Source organism: Oxyura jamaicensis, chromosome 2 (genome assembly GCF_011077185.1).
Source record: "Oxyura jamaicensis isolate SHBP4307 breed ruddy duck chromosome 2, BPBGC_Ojam_1.0, whole genome shotgun sequence".
Taxonomy (NCBI): Eukaryota; Metazoa; Chordata; class Aves; order Anseriformes; family Anatidae; genus Oxyura; species Oxyura jamaicensis.
In genome coordinates this window covers 26,913,144-26,934,745 of record NC_048894.1, presented here as the reverse complement: position 1 = coordinate 26,934,745, position 21,602 = coordinate 26,913,144, and the positions used below count along the sequence as shown (strand labels likewise).

At 37.9% G+C, this 21,602-nt stretch overlaps 1 protein-coding gene across 2 annotated transcripts in view; it reads left to right on the top strand.

Annotated features, from left to right (window-relative positions):
- Window positions 1-21,602, top strand: part of COL28A1 (collagen type XXVIII alpha 1 chain) — a 66,645-nt gene that overhangs the window by 14,277 nt on the left and 30,766 nt on the right. For both annotated transcript variants that reach the window (XM_035318219.1, XM_035318218.1), the window contains exons 12-20: window positions 10,733-10,801; window positions 11,426-11,494; window positions 12,816-12,884; window positions 13,823-13,891; window positions 15,427-15,495; window positions 16,584-16,652; window positions 18,008-18,076; window positions 19,113-19,184; window positions 21,373-21,441. In XM_035318219.1, the coding sequence (XP_035174110.1) occupies window positions 10,733-10,801; window positions 11,426-11,494; window positions 12,816-12,884; window positions 13,823-13,891; window positions 15,427-15,495; window positions 16,584-16,652; window positions 18,008-18,076; window positions 19,113-19,184; window positions 21,373-21,441 (624 nt within the window). The remainder of the gene's footprint in view (window positions 1-10,732; window positions 10,802-11,425; window positions 11,495-12,815; window positions 12,885-13,822; window positions 13,892-15,426; window positions 15,496-16,583; window positions 16,653-18,007; window positions 18,077-19,112; window positions 19,185-21,372; window positions 21,442-21,602) is intronic.

Sequence of the window (21,602 nt, the reverse complement as noted above, 5' to 3'; positions counted from 1 at the left end):
GCTGAAGGCAGATTCATGGCATTAGTATCAATATGACATAATGCAGAACACCACTGCTGACCATTTATATTCATTGTTGGTGGGCCATGTTGAGGTTTGAAAGCAGAGATTCAGTTCCTCAAAATATAAACTCCAGATCAAACTCAGCCTACAGATGTTTTGGGTCTCATTTGCGAAGTCTACAGTTCACTCAAATATCTGGCCAGTTCAGTCCACCTCTGACCATAATGCAGTGCCATACCCCTTCTGCTTTGCAGTGCTGGGTGGCAGACACAGTTGGGGATGGTGTCGTCTGTGCTGCTGGCTCTGGCAGCTACCAGCAGATGAGGGTTGGTGGTATTGCAACTTTACTTTATTTGCTTTAACTTGACAAGTCTGAAGCAAGGTAGCACAGAGTCCAGAAACATCATCCAAGAAATTACTGGAAGGAACTTTTCATTACTTACTTCCTTTGTTATCCATCTGCATTCTCTTATTCCCTCTTAAAATGCTGCCTAATCTGTCAGTGTGTAATTCTTGCTGATTGCACAATATGACACTGCCTTATTGTATTGCCAGTGCTCAGTTGAATTGTTTGCAAAGTCCCACAACATACATTCAACAGCTTTCCACTTGTAGCCTGTTTCCATGTAGACACCGAAGTTTAGGGGTGTTCATATGGAGCTGAACCACATCTTTAATCTCTGAAAGTCTTTCTGATGCACTTTGCAAACAGCCCTTATCTGTAATAACCTCTTCATTACAAAACTAAACCATTTCACCTGACTTTTGCCTTCTTTCCAAGGTCATATATGAATTTGTAGAGCTGCCTATATCCTGCATAGAACACAGCTCAGTGTAATGTTAACTAAAAACAGCTTTTGCTATTAAGCAAGATTTTAAAAAGCTTTATCTATTTGCATTTCTGCAAAGTTATAGCATCTCAAATAAATCTAAATAGCTTTATTACTATATAAACTTTTTCCATAAAGATGCTGAGACATTTAAAATGACAAATTTAAGCTCTGCTTCTATATAAATAATAATACATGTTAACTCATCTTTTCTTTATGCCGTAGTATTATTAATTTCCCTGACTGAATATATTTATATTTAACCAAATGTTGAACTTACATGATAACAGGAAACTTACAACTCAGTATAAAATAGAATCATTTTAAAAGAAAAACATTAGAAAAGAACAGGAAATTTCATTAATAGTTAGGAAATGGGAACTGGCTATTTCACTCTTTATCTCTTGTCTTCTAGAGCAGTCATTTTGGCCCTGTTCCCTGTTTTTTTTTTTGTTGTTGTTGTTTGTTTGTTTGTTTGTTTTTCCATACTGCCATTCTGATGTTTATTGATGATGTTTCACTAGGCAGATGTTAAATTTACAAAAGAACAATTATGTCGTTAATGCCAAAGTGTACATTATCTTTTCTCACCCATTTACTTAAAAGACCAAGAAAAAAATACCATTCATAGCTGTGCTTTATATTTTCTTACAACTTTGCTGAAGGTCATTCACTTCAGCTTCATCAACCACAACATATTATCTGCATTCTAACATGAAACAAAAACATCAAAGCGTACTACATATTCTATCCAGCTATAGAACATGTAAAGAAAAATGAAAAATAAAAAATAAAAAGCTTTTGTAGTTCTTTTGAAGTTACCACCCACAATTAATTAAATTGCAGAAGTTCCATTTATAACTTTTACCTGTGGTAAAGACATTTTTGTCTCTTGTCAAACTGCAGCTTGTAAGAGTAAAGAACTGATTGTGTTCCTTGTCTCACTGTGAAAGCATGGTTGGCCTACAGTATGATTTTGCTGGCTGATGCAAACAACAGTTTCCCAAAGACAAACAAAGAAACAAAGAAAAGGCAGGATCTCATTTACAGAAGGATTAAAAGTACTAGAAATATGAAGCCAGCAAAGAGAAAAGCCATTCTGTGCTTGCTTCTGCTCCAGTAATATCCTATATTGCTGCCTGGATTGCCAGGAGTCAGCTAGATGGCTTGTTAACAGATGGTATGTTGATTAAATCAGTAGTGTTAGCTTTTGCTAGGCTAGCTTCTCAAAGATCACACTGAAGTTATTACAGGAAGGCATGGGCTTTCATAAGGGGACAATGGGAGGTAAAATTAGTATTCTCTATAGATGGAAACAAAACATTTACTTGCTCTGTAAATGTAATATATTCTGCCCTTAGCACCAATGTCCAGAAGCATTATACAAAGAGAATCCCATCTCACTTCCAACATTTCTAGTAGCCTGCTTCATGTACTGCTGTTCTACATATCTCTTATCTGCATTGGCTAATACAGGAAAATAGCATTGTAACTGGATACGGCATTTACTTTTGTCGGATTTATTTATTACCTCTTATATTACATTGTTATATTCTTATTAGAAGACACCTATGCCCTTCAACAGTAATAAAAAAAAGGGTTATAGAAAAAAAATGTACATATTCTATCACAGAAAACATTCATGAATCTTAGTTTCCTCTCTAAAAGGAAATAGAATCACCATTATTTTTCTAGAAAACAGAGGAATTATAAGAGTGAAGGTAATGCCATTTATTTTGATCATGCAAACTTCTCAGTCCTAAGTTTTTGCTGCTTACATTTTTGCAAAGCAAAAGTATCTCATTGGGGTTGAAAATGTAAAATGTGCGGATCCACATTTTCCTATTATTCTTGGAGTTAGGTAAATGAATTTGCAACATGCATATGCCTATTATTGAGCTTTTCATTAACTGATTTAGATACTTGCTTTTTATATATATATAAAAGCATATTCTCTACAATTGCACAAGTGAGGTTCTGTAAGAGTGTTTGTATTCAAGGCAATTTTGAAAATCTACTAGTGAGGGACTGAATTTTCAAAAGTTCATTGAACAATTTACAAACAGAATGATTTGGTTACACATTATAAAATTGGGGCATAAAATCAGGAAGTGGACATGACCTGTGTGGCTAAGGCCGCCACTCAGAAGGAAGTAATGAACAGGGAGTTGGTATGGTTATCATTTCAAAAAATAACACTGAACTTGCTTAAACTTTTAGACCAGCTATTGCCAATAAATAACACATTTCTATAAACCCTGATATATTCATGGAAAGATTGAGAAACAACACATTCTTTAAAAGCCAATGTTAAAGTGAGTGCCTTTAAGAAAAGCTCTCAAAGAATTACCAGTTAAAAGTTGTAAGAACAGATGTGTATTCAGACTTCTAAGGAGATAGTTAAGTTTGAATGTGTGTATTCAAAGCACTTATTTCCATGAAAACATCTTGGGATAATGCTCCTATGAAAAATCCCTTGTTGCATATTTCCCTGAAAATGTGTCCCAGAATGAACTGCTAAGGGTTCCTGCTTCTCTCATGACTTACAAATTCTTTCCTTACTTATCTGGCAAGTTATATGTTTCCCAGGAGACCGAAAAATCCAGTTTCCCTATAAAGAAGTATATTTTCAATGTAGCACAGCTATCTTAGAAATATGAAATATCAGTAATATATATTAAATATCTGTATCTGCTTCCACTGTTGTTTCAAATGTTTAAAAAGATCATCATATTTGAAAGTGTATTTTTCACTATAGCTTATTTGTTATATCTTAGTCATTAATAGCTTTATAGACTCTGACATACAGACTTTCTGTTCCTTGCAGTGTGTATGTGCCTTCCTAAAAGTAAAGAAGCTATTTATGCTGGCACTAACTGGTATTCATCATAACATAGCAAACTGTTTGCTGGGGGGTAGACTGTTATGTATCTTCCAAGCTTAAAATGGTACAATTTTAATATGTAAAAATGTTGATCTCAGATGAAGTGAAATTTTCCTTCCTATTGCTCTAGCTGATATTAATTGCAGCTTGAAGGAAATTCCCAATAGAAAGAAAAAAGGATTTGAGTGGAATGTTAAACAAAGAGAATGATAACAAAGAAGCTATTCTGAAAAGTATAATTTTCCTTCTGAGTGTAGGTGATGTTATTATTGGCAGTGCTTTGTTGTTTTAATAAATTTCACATTTCTTGTAGCACTATGACTGTAGAAGATAAGAGACAGGCTTGCTAATAGCCGTATGAACATATCATTGATATATAGTCTTTAAAACAGGTAGAAATAATTTAAGTTTCCAATTTTGCATCTTGTCTGGAAAAAAAGTTCTTTTTTTTTTCTTTCTTTTTTTTTTTTTCTTTTTTTTTTCTTTTTTTTTCCCCCTCATTAATCTTCAGACATCCTCCCCTATCAGGGAGTAAAACATTCAACAAAACCAAAACTTTCATGCTATTCTACATTCTTTTTATTATAATGCCTACTTACAGTGTCTGCACCGGTACCTACTGAAAAACAATCAATCTAAAAAGCTGCTCCAAAGCTGGTTGAAGGACATCAGTTATTGGAGAGAAAACTAGGTGATGCTTTCATCATGGTTAAATAAGAGCTTTTGGAAAAATGTTAACTTCTCTGGGACTGCCATCAAGACAGTGCATGCATTAGCATATTACCCTAGCATGTTACCCTGGCATGTTACCCTAGCACATTGCCCTAGCATATTACCCTAGCATGTGGGTAAGCTTGGGCAGGAACAAATAAATTGTAATAGGAAGCATTCCTCAGAGTTATTGTCCTTGGAAAGTTCTGTCAGAAGCTGTCAGAAATAGATATGAAACACGATGTCCGTTTGGACAACAGGCCAAAAAAAAAAAAATTCAAAGACACTTTCCAAACACAACAAAGGGGTATGGTTTATTGTTTCAGCTGAGTTAGGAGGTTGTTATTTACCAAACATTGTTTTTCAGAATGGAACAAGTTCCTACACGATTTCTTAGGTTTAGTTTTGACAAATGTAGCTAGTGTGTTTAGTGGCTTTTGCTGTGTCCAAAGTAGCCTACCTACGCCTAGTAGGCTAGCGTCCTGCTGTTTTGGTTTGGGCTTTTTTATTTTTTAATCTGATATATTTATTTATTTTTTTTCAAGTTTGCACATATCTTTTGCATTTTTTCTGTGTGGCATGCTAATTCATCCTGGCACAACACACACCCCAGGCTGCCTTTTCCGTGATAGAGATGATGACTGAGCATTTGAAAAGCTAACACTTTGCTCACTGCCTGGCCACCCCATACCTGTGTGAATGAATGAGTGAGAGGGCACAGGAGGGAAGCACCAGGTCAGAACATGAATCTGCAGCTCTGCCTGTAGGGAAAACAAACAGTGAATCCAGCAGCAGCTACAGCTGGCTTGCGTGTGCACGTGTGTGCATCTTTTCTTGCAGTAGCAGTGGGAGAGAGCACCTCTTGTGTGTGTGTTTCCTGGTGGAGCCTATAGCTGCTCAGGCTGGAAGCCAGGGTGGGGATCCACCTCCAGCACCTGTCAAAGCCAGATCATCTTGTCAGCATATGAGTTTAGTAGGAGGAATGGTAATCACACTAGCATGTTTTAAGTAAATCTTGCAAAATAGTAAAAAGAGTAGTGGGAGAGATTCTTAGTGGCAATGGATAAAGGAGGAGAGAGAAAAGCCAAAGCAACTGCTTTGTCACATTATGGACTTCTCTATTCCTACAAAGAAATCAAGTTGACCAAAGCCTTTTGAATCAAAATAAGTTGATTTCAGTAGGCTTCTGATCAGGAAGTTGGAAGGTAGCAATAATCAACTATTTATGTTGCGTCAGTTTTCCAATCTGCCACTCTGAAGTGTCAGCATTTACAGTGGTCTGTGTATAATTCTTTCTCTCTGAGGTACCTCTGCCTTTAGGTGGAGAAGTCCATCCCTAACTTTATTATAACCAGACCCTGAAACCACAAGAGGCTGTATCTGTTAGCTCCACTAGTGAATTAGAGAGCTATTGAAATAAGAGCTGGCAGTGAGTTATGGGAGGCCAGGAGCTGAAAAGCAAATTTTCTTGGGCACTAGGCTGTTGGCTTCGCTTAACATTCTTCCAAAAGCCAAGTTTTGTATACCTTGATGACCTTTGCAAGAAGTACAGCTGCAGGTAAACACAGCAGAAGTGTCTCTGTCCTGGAGGGTGTCTTTATGCATGGAAATTTGTTTGCAAAACTTTCTACTGAAACCTTAATACAACAGTTTTACTTCTGTAGCTCCTGTAGGGATACTTTTACCTGGGAAGCAGAGCACACCAGCGGGCACTTGACTTTGCTGGCACTGTTTGGCCAATGCACTTCTACAAGCTGATGCAGAAGCTGAATTTCCATCAATGCTTAGCTAATTGTTATCTGCCAGCATTAATAAAATTCAGTAGTCAAAATTGCTATGGTTGGAAAAGAAATGGATGTTTCTAACTCACGAAAACCCTTCTGAAAATGTTGCTTGTGTTGTATATCATTTTCAAAAGAAGTAAACATTTCCTTACATATTTTCCCTACTTGTCTAAACAGAATCATCCCAGAAAGCCCTGAAATTCAGCTAAAGTACAACAGAGAGTTTGAAAAGAGAATTAAAGAGGATGCAAATGCTAGCTTTAGTTGTATTATTCTTGGCCTTCCCTAAATTTCCTGCTGATGGGAAACAGTTAATAATTGTTTTTGATCAGCTGAATTTAAAGGACAGGATGTTCAATGCCAAATTAATTCCATGGAAGAACTGGAAGTCTAGATGATGGGCCATTTGAGACATTTTTTATTTTATTTTATTTTATTTTTGTTCAGTTTCAAAACAGACACAGGAGATCAAAAGAAAAAAAAAAAAAAACAGCTATGAACAAAACAGGCCAACTGTATCCTGCGGAGCATCAGGCATGGCATTGTTAGCAGGTTGAGAGAAGGGATTTTCCTCTCTACTCTGCACTGGTGTGGTCTCACCTCGAGTACTGTGTGCAGTTCTGGGTGCCACACTCTAAAACTATTAGAGAACATCCAAAGGAGGGCAACAAAGAAGGTGAAGACTCTGGTCTCAGGTATTAGAGTTTACCTAGAGATTTCCATGGATAACGTGTCCCTCATAGTAACCCTTAGTACATGCTGAATAGCTAAACTCACAAAGCTATTCTGAAATCTGTCATTTTTGATTTAAACTAGTGTACTTACTCCTGCAAAAGGAAGGTTCTGAAGATATTCCAAACGGTTCCTACAATGCGTTGAGGACAATTTTCTGATGCAGGTGGTAGAGGAGCTGATGAGGCAGGGGGTGCTCCTGGACCTTGTTCTTACCAACAGGGATGGGCTTGATAGGGATGTGAAGGTTGGGGGCAGCTTGGGATGCAGCGACCATGAGATGGTGGAGTTCCAGATGGAACTAGGCAGAAGAAGTAAGGCTAAAAGCAGGATTACTACCCTGGAATTCCGAAGAGCCAACTTTGACCTCTTCTGAGAACTGCTTGGGAGTATCTCATGGGCTAGGTTGCTAGAAGTCAAGGGTGCTTGTGAGAGCTGGGCTACATTTAAGCAGCACTTCTTCCAAGCTCAGGATTGGTGCATCCCAAAGAGTAGGAAGTTGGGGAAGGGGGGCAGGAAACCTGCGTGGATGAGCAAGGAGCTCATCGATAAGATCAAAAGGAAGAGGAAGGTCTATGAAATGTGGAAAAAGGGTCTGTCCTCTTGGGAGGAGTATAGACGTGTTGTCAGGGCCTGCAGGGATGTGACGAGGAAGGCTAAAACCCACCTAGAGGTGAGGCTTGCAAAAGAGATAAAGGATAATAAGAAGGTGTTTTTTTCAAGTATGTAAACAGCAAAAGGAAGACTAGGGATAATGTCGGTCCCTTGCTGAACGAGGGGGGTGTCCTGGTCACAGGAGATGCCGAGAAGGCGGAGATACAGAATGCTTTCTTTGCTTCAGTCTTTGCTTCAAGGAGCATCTGAGTGGGCTCAACACACACAGATCCATAGGTCCCGATGAGATGCATCCACGTGTGCTAAGGGAGCTGGCAGAGGTGATCACCAAACCGCTCTCTATCATCTTTGAAAGGTCCTGGAGAACAGGTGAGGTGCCTGAAGACTGGAGGATAGCCAGTGTCACGCCGGTCTTCCAGAAGGGCAAGAAGGAGGATCTGGGAAACTACAGGCCAGTCAGTCTCACCTCTGTCCCTGGAAAGGAGTTGGAACAGCTTGTTCTGGATGCCATCTCCAAGCAATTGGAAGAGAAAAAGGTTATGAGGAGTAGTCAGCATGGATTCACCAAGGGGAAGTCGTGCTCGACCAACCTTGTTGCCTTCTATGATGGCATCACCTGCTGGGTAGGTGGGGGGAGAGCGGTGGATATCATCTAGCTTGACTTTAGCAAGGCTTTCGATACTGTCTCCCATGACATCCTGCTAGCAAAAATGAGAAAGTGTGGGATAGAGGAGTGGACAGTAAGATGGGTTGAGAACTGGCTGACTGGCCCAGCTCAGAGGGTGGTGATCGGCAGCGCAGAGTCCGGCTGGAGACCTGTGACTAGTGGTGTTCCCCAGGGGTTGGTGCTGGATCCGGTCTTGTTCAACATCTTCATCGATGACCTTGAGGGAATAGTGTCTGCCCTCTGCAAGTACGCCAATGACACAAAGCTGGGAGGAGTGGCTGACACGCCAGAAAGCTGTGCTGCCATTCAGCAAAACCTGGACCAGCTGGAAAGATAGGCAGGCAGAAACCAAATGCGGTTTAATAAGAGCAAGTGGAGTCCTGCACCTGAGAAGGAACAACCGGAAGTATCAGTACAGGCTGGGGGATGACCTGCTGGAGAGGAGCTCGGAGGAGAGGGACCTGGGGGTCCTGGTGGACAACAGGTTGACCATGAGCCAGCAGTGTGCCCTGGTGGCCAAGAGGGCCAATGGGATCCTGGCGTGCATTAAAAGGAGCGTGGCCAGCAGGTCAAGGGAGGTGATCCTCCCCCTCTACTCTGCCCTGGTCAGGCCTCACCTGGAGTACTGTGTCCAGTTCTGGGCTCCCCAGTACAAAAAAGACAGGGATCTCCTGGAGAGAGTGCAGCGGAGGGCCACAAAGATGATAGGGGGCCTGGAGGATCTTCCCTGTGAAGAAAGGCTGAGAGACCTGTGTCTGTTCAGCCTGGAGAAGAGAAGACTGAGAGGGGATCTCATCAATGTGTATAAATACCTGAGGTGTGGGAGACAGAAGAATGTAGCCAACCTCTTCTCAGTGGTTTGTGGGGATAGGACAAGGGGCAGTGGCTGCAAGACAGAGCACAGGAAGTTCCACACTGACATGCAAAAGAACTTCACAGTGAGGGTGACAGAGCACTGGAACAGGCTGCCTAAGGAGGTTGTGGAGTCTCCTTCTCTGGAGATATTCAAGGCCCATCTGGACGCCTATCTGGGCAGCCTGCTCTGAGGAACCTTCTTTGGCAGGGGGGTTGGACACGATGATCTTTCGAGGTCCCTTCCAACCACTGCAATTCAGTGATTCTGTGATTCTGTGATTTTACCTCTAATTTCTCCATTATTTAGAACAATTATTTTCCCAACCTATCATATTTATAAGGAATTCTAAATAATCATTGAATTTGCAGGTCTTCATTGTAAGTGAATATAATATATAAATATAAAGTCAGTGAAAATGCACTTGAGGCATACCGTTGTTAAGATGAGGAGGTTGAAGTATTTTGGAATTTTGTCCCAGCAATATTGCAGATTTCACCTGTTTTCAGTTCTTATAATACTTCAGTTTCCGTCTAATCATTAAGCTTTGAAGAAACTGTTAGTATTTAGTGTTTAGTGTTTCTACATAGAAGAAACAGTTTGTATTTAAACACACGAGTAGGTCCAGTGAGATCATGCTTAAAGACCTTTTCTATATCAGTGTCCTAGAGCAAATGCATGTAGGGGATATCATAGCAGTTGTACTGAACTTTTGAAATAGATCAAAGTGCAGTGCCTGTTTACTGCAATGGTTGTATTGTGTGAAGTGCATGGATTAGATGTATATTTGTGAATGGCTGTCTGGATTTGTTTTGATTTGGAGAACTGTCAAGCACTTAAATTTGTAACTGATTGGAAATTTTTACTGTATTAGCTATGCAACGGTTTACTCAGAAAATCACTTAGGTTAAATTAGATCTTAATAATTTTCTTAGTCATTGGTTTCAGAACGTATCCTCCAATGTGTCAGAACTAGTATTTGTAGTATCAGTCTATGACAGGTTCTTCAGGCAATGAAATTCAGCTCTTCAAAGCATTTTATCTGCCTCACTCCTGCTTATGCCTCCAAATGCCTTTTAATTTGGTGGATCTGATGCTTGTTTTCACTAGACTCTACATTGGCTTTGTAGAAACATACTCAACTAACAAGAAGAGCTACAGTCAAAGACAGCAGTAGGAGCAACAGTTGTGATATGCAGCCATTGCTACTGGAAAAATCTTTAGTCTTATGTATAAAGCATAAATACAGCTGGATTTCCAAATGCCTGTCTTCCCGGCAAGAAAAGGAGTGAAGGAAGCACATACCAAATTATTGAATAAAATCAGGACCTCAAGATATGATGAGGAAGAAACACATTAAGAATGGCTTTACGACTTTATTATCTATCCCTGAAAATTGTATGGCCAGGATATTGGCCTTGCTACTAACCAAAACATTTAGCTTTAAAACAGTAGTGTTTTTGTGTTTGTATTTTTTTGTTTGTTTGTTTGTTTGGTTGGTTGGTTGTTTGCTTTTGTTTGGTTGGTTGTTTTTTACTTTAAATACATATTTCTATAGCCCTGAATGCTTGTAGTGGACAGATACTCTGGGAGAATTTGATTACGAAAAGAGATGATTGCTTTAATAATCTCTTGCCGTGTTTTTCCCTCTAGGGAGAACAAGGTCCTATAGGTCCCTATGGTCCACCAGGACTCCCTGGTGTTGGACAGCCAGGACCCAAGGTATGTCTCAGTTACATGTCTGTTAAAGTGATAACTGTGGGCAGTCATTTTTTGGATGAAAGTTCTCATTTGCAGTTTTATCAAATTCAAACTCTTATAATCTAAATATAAAAATTGTATAATACTGGTTTGTGTATTTGTGTAGAATGGAGATGACAGACCTGCTTTTCCTTCAACCCCAAGTTTTGATTATGATTCCACTGAAACAATAGGCCAGAAATAATGCCATTTAAATGAGGGTTAAATACCTGAGATCAGAATCAAGCACTAGCAGATGATTGCATTAATGAGTAATCATTCTTCAAGGCATAGAAATACAACTCAGTCACTTTGATATACAATCAAGTGACAGATTTGCTTTACTGTTTTTCACTATGGGAAGCGATATTCTTATATCCTTTGCTGTTGGCATGAGGACTGAAATACAGTCTAAGGTTCTGAGTGTTAATTGAAATGTACTTTCAAATGTTTCTTAATTATCATTTATGTTTGTTTTACCTCAAGAGATATTAAGTGTTGGATTTCAGATTTTTCCAATGACACAATTTAGTCATATAAATGTTAAGCTTTTCAAAAGCATCAAGTTGAATTAAGACAGAACTTAGTAATATTCTTTTTCACAAGGGTGCTCCAGGTCGAGAAGGTAAAATTGGATTGCAAGGACCTCCTGGAATTGGTGAGCCAGGATTACCTGTAAGTCGTTGATAGATGAATTGGAAGTGAAAATAAATAAGTCTAAGTGACTTTAATTGAATGACAGCAGCTATATAGGGTACTTATTCCATAAGCCATTGTATGTAACCTAGAGCAGCAGCTATGCGAGCCTAATATTGCAACCGTAATTGTGCATGGATTGCCAGAGTAGGAGAATTAATTCACGTCCAAACACATTTTGGTGAAATAAAAAATTGCATGGTCCATGTGAGTGAGATTACAGCATACAGTTTTGAGACAGACATGAAGTTGTATACTAATAGGCATACCCTTACTTGTTTGAATTAAGGATTAATTTAGAAATTGTTTAAAATCAATTTTTAAGAAGGTGAAAATCCAAGACCTGAGATGTTCCTCAACTCCAGTCTGTAATTTGAATTGCATCAGAAACAAAAATCCAAATTATATGCTTTTAATTACATCTTTCTCTTCTGAATTATAGTAAGTTACCTTTAGCAAGCTCTTTGTAACTCTGAGAAACATTTCTCTTCTAATAGCCTCCTTGGAAGCTGCTTTTAATTTTAGCAAAGGATTATACTCTTTCTTCCATTGTTAAGTTAGTGCTTGCTGGTGGCTCTTTTTTCCTGCTGGTTAGAGTATAAAATGTGTAGTTTTCTTACTTCATTAATAACCACAGGATTGTTAATTAAGAAGCCAAAAATGTAAATGATTGTTAGAATTCATTCTAATATTGTTTTTGAAAGTCTCTTTGTGACTATAAAATATACTTTTTTTTCCACAAAAAAATGTAGGAACATTTTTATTTAATCAAAATCATCCTTAAAAACTCTTCAATAGCTTTAAATATTAAAAGAGCTGAATTTTCTGGAAGAACCAAAAATACTACAAAACAAACAAATTATTTTAGTGTTTATTTAAACAAAAATTGGAATTTTCTAATTGTGTATGTTTAGCCAGCCATTTTTTTTTTTTTTTTTTTAACAAAAGTTCAAATTAATGATTTTCATCATCTCAGGTACATGAAATTATAAGGAATAAATTACAAAGCAGTAAATATATTTATTATAAATTAAACCACAATTTCATTTGAGTTTTAAGGATAGAGTCTTTAGACATTATGTCATTCAGATCATTTCAGCATTACCTTCTTCTTATCTAAATCCTCCAATTAAGGTTTACTACACTTCATTTAATTGCCTGGGTTCAGCCAGCTGTTGTGTAAGTGTTGCTACTTATCAGTGTTGTAAGAGTTGCAAGGAACTATATTAGCAAGTTAGACAAAATGTCAGTAAGAAATGTAATTGCTGTTATCATCTGATTTTTTTTTCTTTTCTTATAGGGACCACGTGGCCCTGATGGTCTGCCAGGTGAGAAAGGTCTACCAGGAGAGGGCATTCAAGGCCAAAAGGTAGTTTTATGGAAATGTTTTTTAAAAATATTTAATCATAGCACAAATTTGCTTTAGTGCCTAAGCTGTTTAAGAGCACTGACCATTCTAGTGGTACAAAGTATCATATGGTGGATCTTGGTCTTCTGAATCACTGTGCTCTTTGAATACCCCTCCTAGTTCAAAAGCTAATTACAAAAGAGTTTTAGTGTCCCTCTAAATGTAAGCAGTTAATGGTTCTCTTATTTATGTATTTAATAAGATACTTTTTTTTGCTAGCATTAATGAGATAAGTTGTTTTCTGAAAGACTATTTAGCTATGTATGTTTTTTATTGGAAGAAAACATTCAGGAGGTATTTTTGTTATGTCTTACCATTTTTGGAAGCTAAAACTTGAGTTATATGAGTCTCTGTGGACAGTTACCTCATTAAGGGCACGTGCTAATTTAATATGTGTGAACATTCCTTTTCTTAAAAATAAGTACAAACAAGCAAAGATTTATGGTAAAATCACAACTGGGTTTCTCATCAAAGTGTATCCCTCTTTGAGGGGCTTCAAGATTCTCCAGAGCCTTGAGCTGCTAAGCAAAGCAGATTTTTCTTCCTTTTGAGGAAAAGACGTTAGCCATGTCCTTGCACCAGAAGGCTCTGAACTGCTCTGTCTACTTGCAAAATGAACACATTATTGCATTCTCAAAATGTACTTTCCTACTTCATAGTATTTCATTTTCTCCTTTTGAAGTCCTGTGTTCAACGACACAATGAATACAGATGAAGCATGTTATGAATTGTAACTGAATTGCTTTTCTGTAAAATGAGTAATTCTGTTGACTGTTTTTCTTGTTTGTTTGCAAAGAAATACTTTTTCCTCATTACCCACATTGTGTGGACCAGTTTGTCTTGGATCTTTTCCTTCATAAATTCCCATATACAGTTACAAAACTGTTACTTATTTCCAGGGTGAAAAAGGCTCTGAAGGTGTAGCTGGTCCAACTGGACTGCCAGGTCAATCAATCAAAGGTGACAAGGTGACACACAGAGTATTTTCCTGATCATATTTATAGTTATATTTATAATAAATTAATGATGAATTATTCACACAATAACATGAGAATATGTTTTACCTTGGATCTGAGGTACTACTTCAATGCAGCTTCACAAACTTCAGAAGCACTCATCTATACAAGTTAACTGCACTATGGATGGTATTCTATGCAGCTGGGAGTTTGGGGGAAAAAATTGACTTACTTTCCTCCTAAAATTATCTCAGAAATATTGTATTGAAAGTATTTTAAATTAAATATTTTAAAAAATAAAAAATAAAACCCTTTGGGTTATCTAGTCTAATGGACCTGGGACAGGCAATGAACATGCTGGCTTCTGAAATTTGTTAGTTTTTTGGCACCCAGGCCCTCAAAGAAGGATCCAGAACAATTGTAATTACCTTGGCCTGAGGAGATTCTGGCCTGTAGTTTGCATGGATCTGGAGGATGTCTGATGAAAAATGCCCAAATGTCATGTAGAGCTGAGACAGTGATCCAAATCTTCCTTCTCATGGTTTAGTGATGTAGCCCTACTCCTACTCCCTGTTTTTTTGCCTTCCCTCATGTCCCCATGGCTCCTGCTCTCCTCACTGTCCCACACCTGGCTTCTGTGAGAGGGGAGGATGACAATCCCATCCAGTTACCTACAGTTTAGTCAACAGGGAGTGTTTCTCAGATGTGGGAAGTTTGATTTGAAGTTATTCATCTTACTGTCCAGTCAAATGGATCTCTAAGATCTTCAGAGCAACCTAGGTGGTGTGGCGTGGTCTGATGTGGCCTATCTGTAAGAGGCATGGTCAATGAGCACCTTCCAGACCATCTTGCTCGAGGCTTTAGTTACAGGAACACTGATTACCTGTGAAGGAACAAGCTGGTTTATTACCATGTCTATGTAGGAAAAATGCAGTGATGGCCAGGGCAGTAAGTGTTTGGTACCATTTCAATACATAAGAGTTTCTGGTGTAAGTTAAACTAACTATTGCTTTGAAGGAACTGGTGTCCCACTTCCCGGACACCTTCATGGGTCTGTGCCACTTCCAATACCCAAATGACCACCCGTAATTCCTCTATTCTATCCTTAAATGCTGTGCAATACCTCTATAATACCACTTGACAAAGATTTTTCAACAATACTCTCTAGCTGCTCTTTAAAAACAATACCCTCTAGCTGCTCTTTTACACTTGCAAGATTTTCTCCTGAGTGCTGTGCAAGCAACTGTATATTTCGATACAAGAAAATCTGCAAAATTAATCTGTCTGGAAAGATAAACTGCACATCCCTCTAGATGTGATTGTCTATAAATGGAGTTTGCAGGAAGGAAGAGGTGTTACCTGTGTTAGATGAATTGCCATAGGCAGACTTTAAGGCGTTCAAAATTCTCATTTAACACAAACAGAAGCAGCAAACTTCAAGATCATACAATTTGGGGACTACTGCTCTGTATTTAATTTAATTGTACTAATCAGCTAACATGGCTTATTGCAATTTAGCTCTCTGGAATACTTTTTATACAATACAGGGTGAACAAGGCCAAGTAGGACCACAGGGCCCAGCAGGACCACCAGGGATAGGCAATCCAGGAAGCCAGGTAAGTTTGAATCAGGAACAGGCAGACACTGAGCTGCAGATATGAGGAAGGCAGCTAGTATGACTTGAGTCAGGTATATGTCTATTCCACTGTTAAGTTAGAAGACACCTATAAACTGCCTAGCTGTAATGTGAAATCTGTCCTGCATTTATTCTTTCCTTTCCATAAAGAATTAAATGGCAGCAGCACGTAATGAATTTCATCAAATATACTGCATACTACATCTCCTATTTATGAAGACTGGTCTTAATTCTAATCCTGTTTGTCTACTCCTATGGCCCTAGTGGATGAGAAGAATGGAAGAGCTCTGTTGCTCTTCTAAAATAAAATGGCTTTGCTACAAACTTTAGTAAAAAATAGATCAGTCCTACACTTTGGGGATGTAATGAACATTTATTTGTATGTAGTTTTTGTTTTATACTTCATCAGAGCTCTAATTTTGATTTGGATACGTTAAAAATCTCAGTGTTTTTGCATTTTAAAAGGCATCAAGTTAGTCTTCAGCTAAAGCTTCTTGACATTAATGGTTCCAACTGATCTGAATGATTTTAGGATTAAGAAAACAGAAATATGGTGTAGTATGCATAATAATTTGCATAGGAGATAAATCAAGTGCACTGCTTGGACAATGACATGTAGGGGCTTCAAGAGGTTAGAGTCCACCACATCCGGATTTTAATCCCCGTTGAAGTTTGTCAACAGCCTCGATTAGGTGGATGCAGAACAACAGAAACATCCAAAAATATTTTTTTGTGTGTTTTGCTTTGTTCTGCATTTTTCATTTGTTTGTTTGTTTGTTTTTAAGAAAGAATATTAAAGTTCATGCTTACAGCATCCCAGTAAATCGGGGTTTAGATACTATGAAACTTCCCATTGGCTTTCTCCCTAAAAAGTAATTGTAGTCATTACACTTGTAAAAATATTGCATTTTGCAAGGCTTGCAATTGTAGTCAGTACACTTGGATAAGGCTGTGAAATCCACAAGATAGTGACAAAGATGAGATAAAATATTTATTAACTGAAAGAAAGACTCATGATGAATTTAAAAAGTAGACAAAAATATAATGCATTAACTCATTGATTTATAGGGTGTACAAGGTCCACAAGGAAATCCTGGGTCAAAAGGATCCAAAGGTTTTGGTCTGCCAGGCCCAAAGGTAATGGTTAAGATATATATATATATATAAAAAAAAAATTACTAGGAAGAAGCAACAGCCAATGTATTCTTTGCCAGGCTTTTCAAGAGTGTGTTTTGATGAGATGAAAATGTTCACCATAGAGCTTGTTCATTGGAGATAACAATTACTTTTGATTCTTCAAGGAAAAAACACCCATTTATTAAGGTGTTCCCCAAATAGAGCATAAGGCTTTGGCTGACATCCACCCCTTTTTCAATGTGGATGTTGGCTTCCAAATGAACACTTTTTAAACAAAGCGACTTTCAGACATGTTTATATCTAATCAATTTGGTGTCTTATACACATTGTTCTTAGCATTTTACTAAGCAACTTAACTGTAAAGCAGTGATGGTTTGGAGACTGATGGCTGATCTCATCAGGGCAATTCTTTTTTATTATGCTTGTCTGTCCTTCAGCCTTCCATGGTGACCATGAGAAAGAGATGAAACCAAAGTTAGAAACACTAGGAGAGAAAAAAGAACTTATTTAGAGTTTATTTAGTAGGTGACGCTGCACCATAGCAAGCGGGAAAGGAGGAAGAGAACAGGAAAGTAAGGTAAAAAATTACTGCTGCCAAACTCCAAGCCTCCAGCAATATGGTGTCAGGTGAGAGCTCTATGAGGGAAAAAAGGGAATTTGACAAAATATTCAGGAGAACAAGTGGAAAGAACCAATAAACTGTAAAGCAGTTGTGTGCTTAGTAATCACCTTGGCTGGTGGAAGAATCACAGTAGTCACTCCATCAAAAGCAGGGAGAAATACAGTCATTTTCATCTGGACAGTACTTTGGCTTGTAAGTAGCAGTTATAGCAACAGTGTTTAATATTAATGCAGGGAAAATGTTGTAGTTCTGCAATATGTTATGTTTGTAGACATTTTCTCTACTGTGAAAAAATATTTTTAAAAGTATAATTGAAAAATTCAATTCCAATTTCTTTAGAAATAGTTTTAGAACTACTGGAAGGAAGAATTGCATGTGCAAAACTTTCTTTTAAACCGAGGTTCTGATTTTTCTTTATTTAGATTCATCTTTCTTACAGTGACAGCAGAGTCTTTGATATTACAGTAGGAAATACAAAATAAAAGATACTTAAATGGATTTAAAAAAAAAAAAACAAGAAGAAAGATGGAACGATACACTTAGACTTTCTATAAATAAAATACGTGTACTCCTACAAGTTACTGGAGTTTTGACAGAATGGAATATTCCAGTCAAAAATCACTTGGTTGAAAATTTGACCACCTCTATGCATAAAACAGTTGCTGAGATAATACAAGTAATGAATGAAGCTAAATTATATTCCTGTGTCAAACAGAAGTCTTTTTATTACTAGGGTCAACAAGGTGAACGTGGACAAAAAGGAGAACCAGGACTTCCAGCAACTGGATTACGAGGACTTAAAGTGAGCCTATTTTTAACTGCTTCTTAAAGTGTCCTTTGATTCTTTCTGATGTTGTTAATAAATGAAGTACAAGTGGTTTTTTTTCGGTATCAATTGACTATGATCAAAATAATAAGGAATTTCAGTGATAGATATTCCCTTAATGTCACAATTTTACTATTTAAACTCAAAATGCTGTGCGCCTAGCCTCTCTCTTAAAGTCATTACTGCATCCATAACTCAAAGAGTTTGACCCCAGTTTTTCTAAGCTAATGAGATACCTCTACAGCCTTCTAGAAAGGCTTCTACTGTCTCTGTTCCTCTGCAGTGATTAAAAAAGAAAAACAAGTCTGTGTGACAGCAGTGCTAATACTGCCTATGTGTTAGAAGAGGTGGTAAACATTTACAGCTTTGACTTCAGCTGCCACTTTGACCTGTATATCAGGTCCTTGCCATTTCAAGTAGGGCTTCCCCAAAAACTGGCTGATATTTTCAACAATCTGTGGCAAGGTCTGTCTTAAAAGTAATGCCTAGACCAGTTTATACAACAAGAGATGCGGTCTCTAACCAACACCATTGGGTACAAGCCAATCTATGAGCATCATCCACCTCATGCAATGCAATATCATTAAGTCAGATAAACCAAAGACTGTAATGTAGATTCACCAAATAAATGATTAGATTGGACAGGCCAGTCCAATTGACCAGTTCTTCAATCCCAAATGCTTGACTTTTCAAGTAAATTGCATTCTTATGATATTATAATTGTGCACAGAATAAAAAGCAGTTTTAATTCATGCTTTTACTTGCTGAAAAATGCAAGCTTATTTAATACAAAACAAAGATTTAAGAAGTAGGTGGAAGGCTTTAAGAGGAATTTAAAGTTCACATTTTTCTGGCTCTATAGAATATTTAACTGGGGATAACAACCTTTACTTGAACAAAAATATTGCATGTAATGAATTAATACTCTAACACAGTGTTAGAAACATTTTACAGAATAAATATATATATATATATTGATGTGTGCAGATACAATTATTTATTCTTCTTCAAGGGAGATATAGGTCCATCAGGAGTCCCAGGAGAGAGAGGGGTGCAGGGAGACCCTGGGAAGGCAGGGAAAAAGGTAAGCAAATATATTTTCCTGCATGTAGAAGCTGCATGACCAAACTCAATCTTTATTAGTTTACAGATATTTAATGGCAAGCAGTTCATCCTGGGGGCGGGGGGGGGGGAATGGGCAATAGTTCTGCTAGGGAAAAGCGAGTGTGCTAGTTGAGAAGTTTCCAACAAATTTTATTAACAGTGGCTGCCATCTGAATCTGCAGATGTTTTAGCTGTCCTGTCTTTTGTGGGCTGCTGATTTTCATTTTCACCATCTTCTTGGAGAACAGATAGCATGTGTCTTACAGCCTGCTTAGATTTTTCCTGACTCCCAGAAGTCTGGCTCCAGTTGACAAAACCTAGGGTAACCCTCAATCTAGCAGGGTTGTGAGCTGTAACTGAAGTTTTCCAGCCTGGTACAGAAACTATAAGAAACAGCTGAAACCGGGGCTCCTTGTTTCCAAGGAAAATTCTGAGATTTTAAGAGAAACTCAGCCATACTGAAATAATAATAATAGTAATAATAAATTCAAAATGGTAGAAATAAGTTTAGAGGGCAGGAAAGCAAAGTGCCCAATTTAGAGCAAGTTAAAAGGAGACTTTTCATAGAATCATAGAATGGCTTGGGTTGGAAGGGACCTTAAAGTTCATCTAGTTCTCACTCCCCTGCCATGGGCAGGGATGCTATCTGCATCAGGTTGCCCAAAGCCCCATCCAGCCTGGTCTTGAACACCTCCAGGGATGGGGCATCCACAGCTTCTCTGGGAAACCTGTGCCAGTGCCTCACTGCCCTCTGAGTGAAGAATTTCCTCCTAACATCCAATCTAAAGCTCCTTTGTTTTAGTTTAAAACCATTCCCCCTTGTCCTATCATTATTTGCCTAAGTAAAAAGTTGCTCTCCAAGTAAAAAGTTGTTTTCTCTTTTAATTCTACTTTATCCAAAGAAAATGAGCTGCTGAGTGAGCAAAATTCAGTGCTTTGGCTGATTGTTGAATGGCTGCAGACAATCCAGTGGCCTCCAAACTCTGCTGCTGTGCACCTCTTAAATGAGGGTGACACCTGGACAACACAATGAACTGATGAACTGAACATGATTCAGTGCAAGCAAATCAACAGTTTTTGTCTGTCTTTAATCAGAAAGTAGCTGAATATCTTTAATAACCATCGATTAAGGATGCAACTTAACATTTTTTTCAGCTGCAAGGGCAGTGCATGTAACAGTTTGACAAATGACAGTCTGAGGCTGTAAGCTTCCCACTATGGATAAATATGTAACATTTCTTTTTTTACTTAATTAAAAAAATGAAATCACCTACTATTAAAGTGCTTAGAAATGAACCTCTCAGTGTATCAGGAAGATACATCAGAACACAGAGTAGATGTTGAGCTAAGGTTACAGTTAGATTCTTTATTTGGGAATGCTGTGGTTTCTTTTTTCTTTCACATATTGCCATTCTGATGATCATCTTGGTACTATCGCTGTCATAATGAATTATAAGTGAAAATGTTAGCGTTGAACAGCTACCTTGTGTATTCAGGACAATGCAAAGAACAGTTGGATGTCTGCAGTGAACAGTGGGCACAGAGGTGTTATGGCAGTTTTCTGCAGGTGGGAGCTGTCTCACAGAAATGGGAGCCACCGGGATGCTGAGCAACAGCAGGCTCTATAATACCACAACCGTCAACAGCTTGTACCAGAGATGGAAGTTTAAACTTCATTTCAATCTACTTTCCATTTCCTGAATTACCTGCAGGTTTTCTGAAGCCCTAATCTTACCAATATTATTGATAAATATTTGGTAGATATTTTTCCTTAGCATGATGTAATATGTGGATTATTTGTGAATTATTTGAAGCAATGTTTCTGGCTAATATTTGAAGCCTGGATTGGCCATTAACTATAGAGATGCAGAAAATTACTGCTTCTTAAAAGTTGATTGTCTCAGAATTGGTCAGCAAAGATTTTTTCTTATAGCTTTGCAAACATTTATCTTCCACATAAGAGTATGTGCATGGAATTCTACCTACAAAAGGAATGTGATTACAGGAGGGTTGGGGGTGGGAGGTAATAAGATAGAATATTTTCTTCTTTGACCAGATTTTTTAACTGACATTTTTTGGGAAAGTACTTATACAGACTTGATAAGTCCAATCATTGATTGAATCAATAAAATGAATTAAGTAAAAATTAACCATCTAATCTCTGTTAGGGGGAAAAGGGAGATCAAGGTCCAAGAGGCCCAGAAGGACCCCCTGGCAAAGGAGATGTAGGCCAAAAGGTATGGCTTAGCATGCACACTTGAGAAGTACTATAAAGTTGAGAAGGACTTCTTTTGTAATAGTTTAGATTCTTGCATATTTTTTTCATTCATATCTTAAGTTGCAACTACCTTTTAACTGATGATTTAAAAGGAGAGAGATAAGATCCCTAGCCTGAACA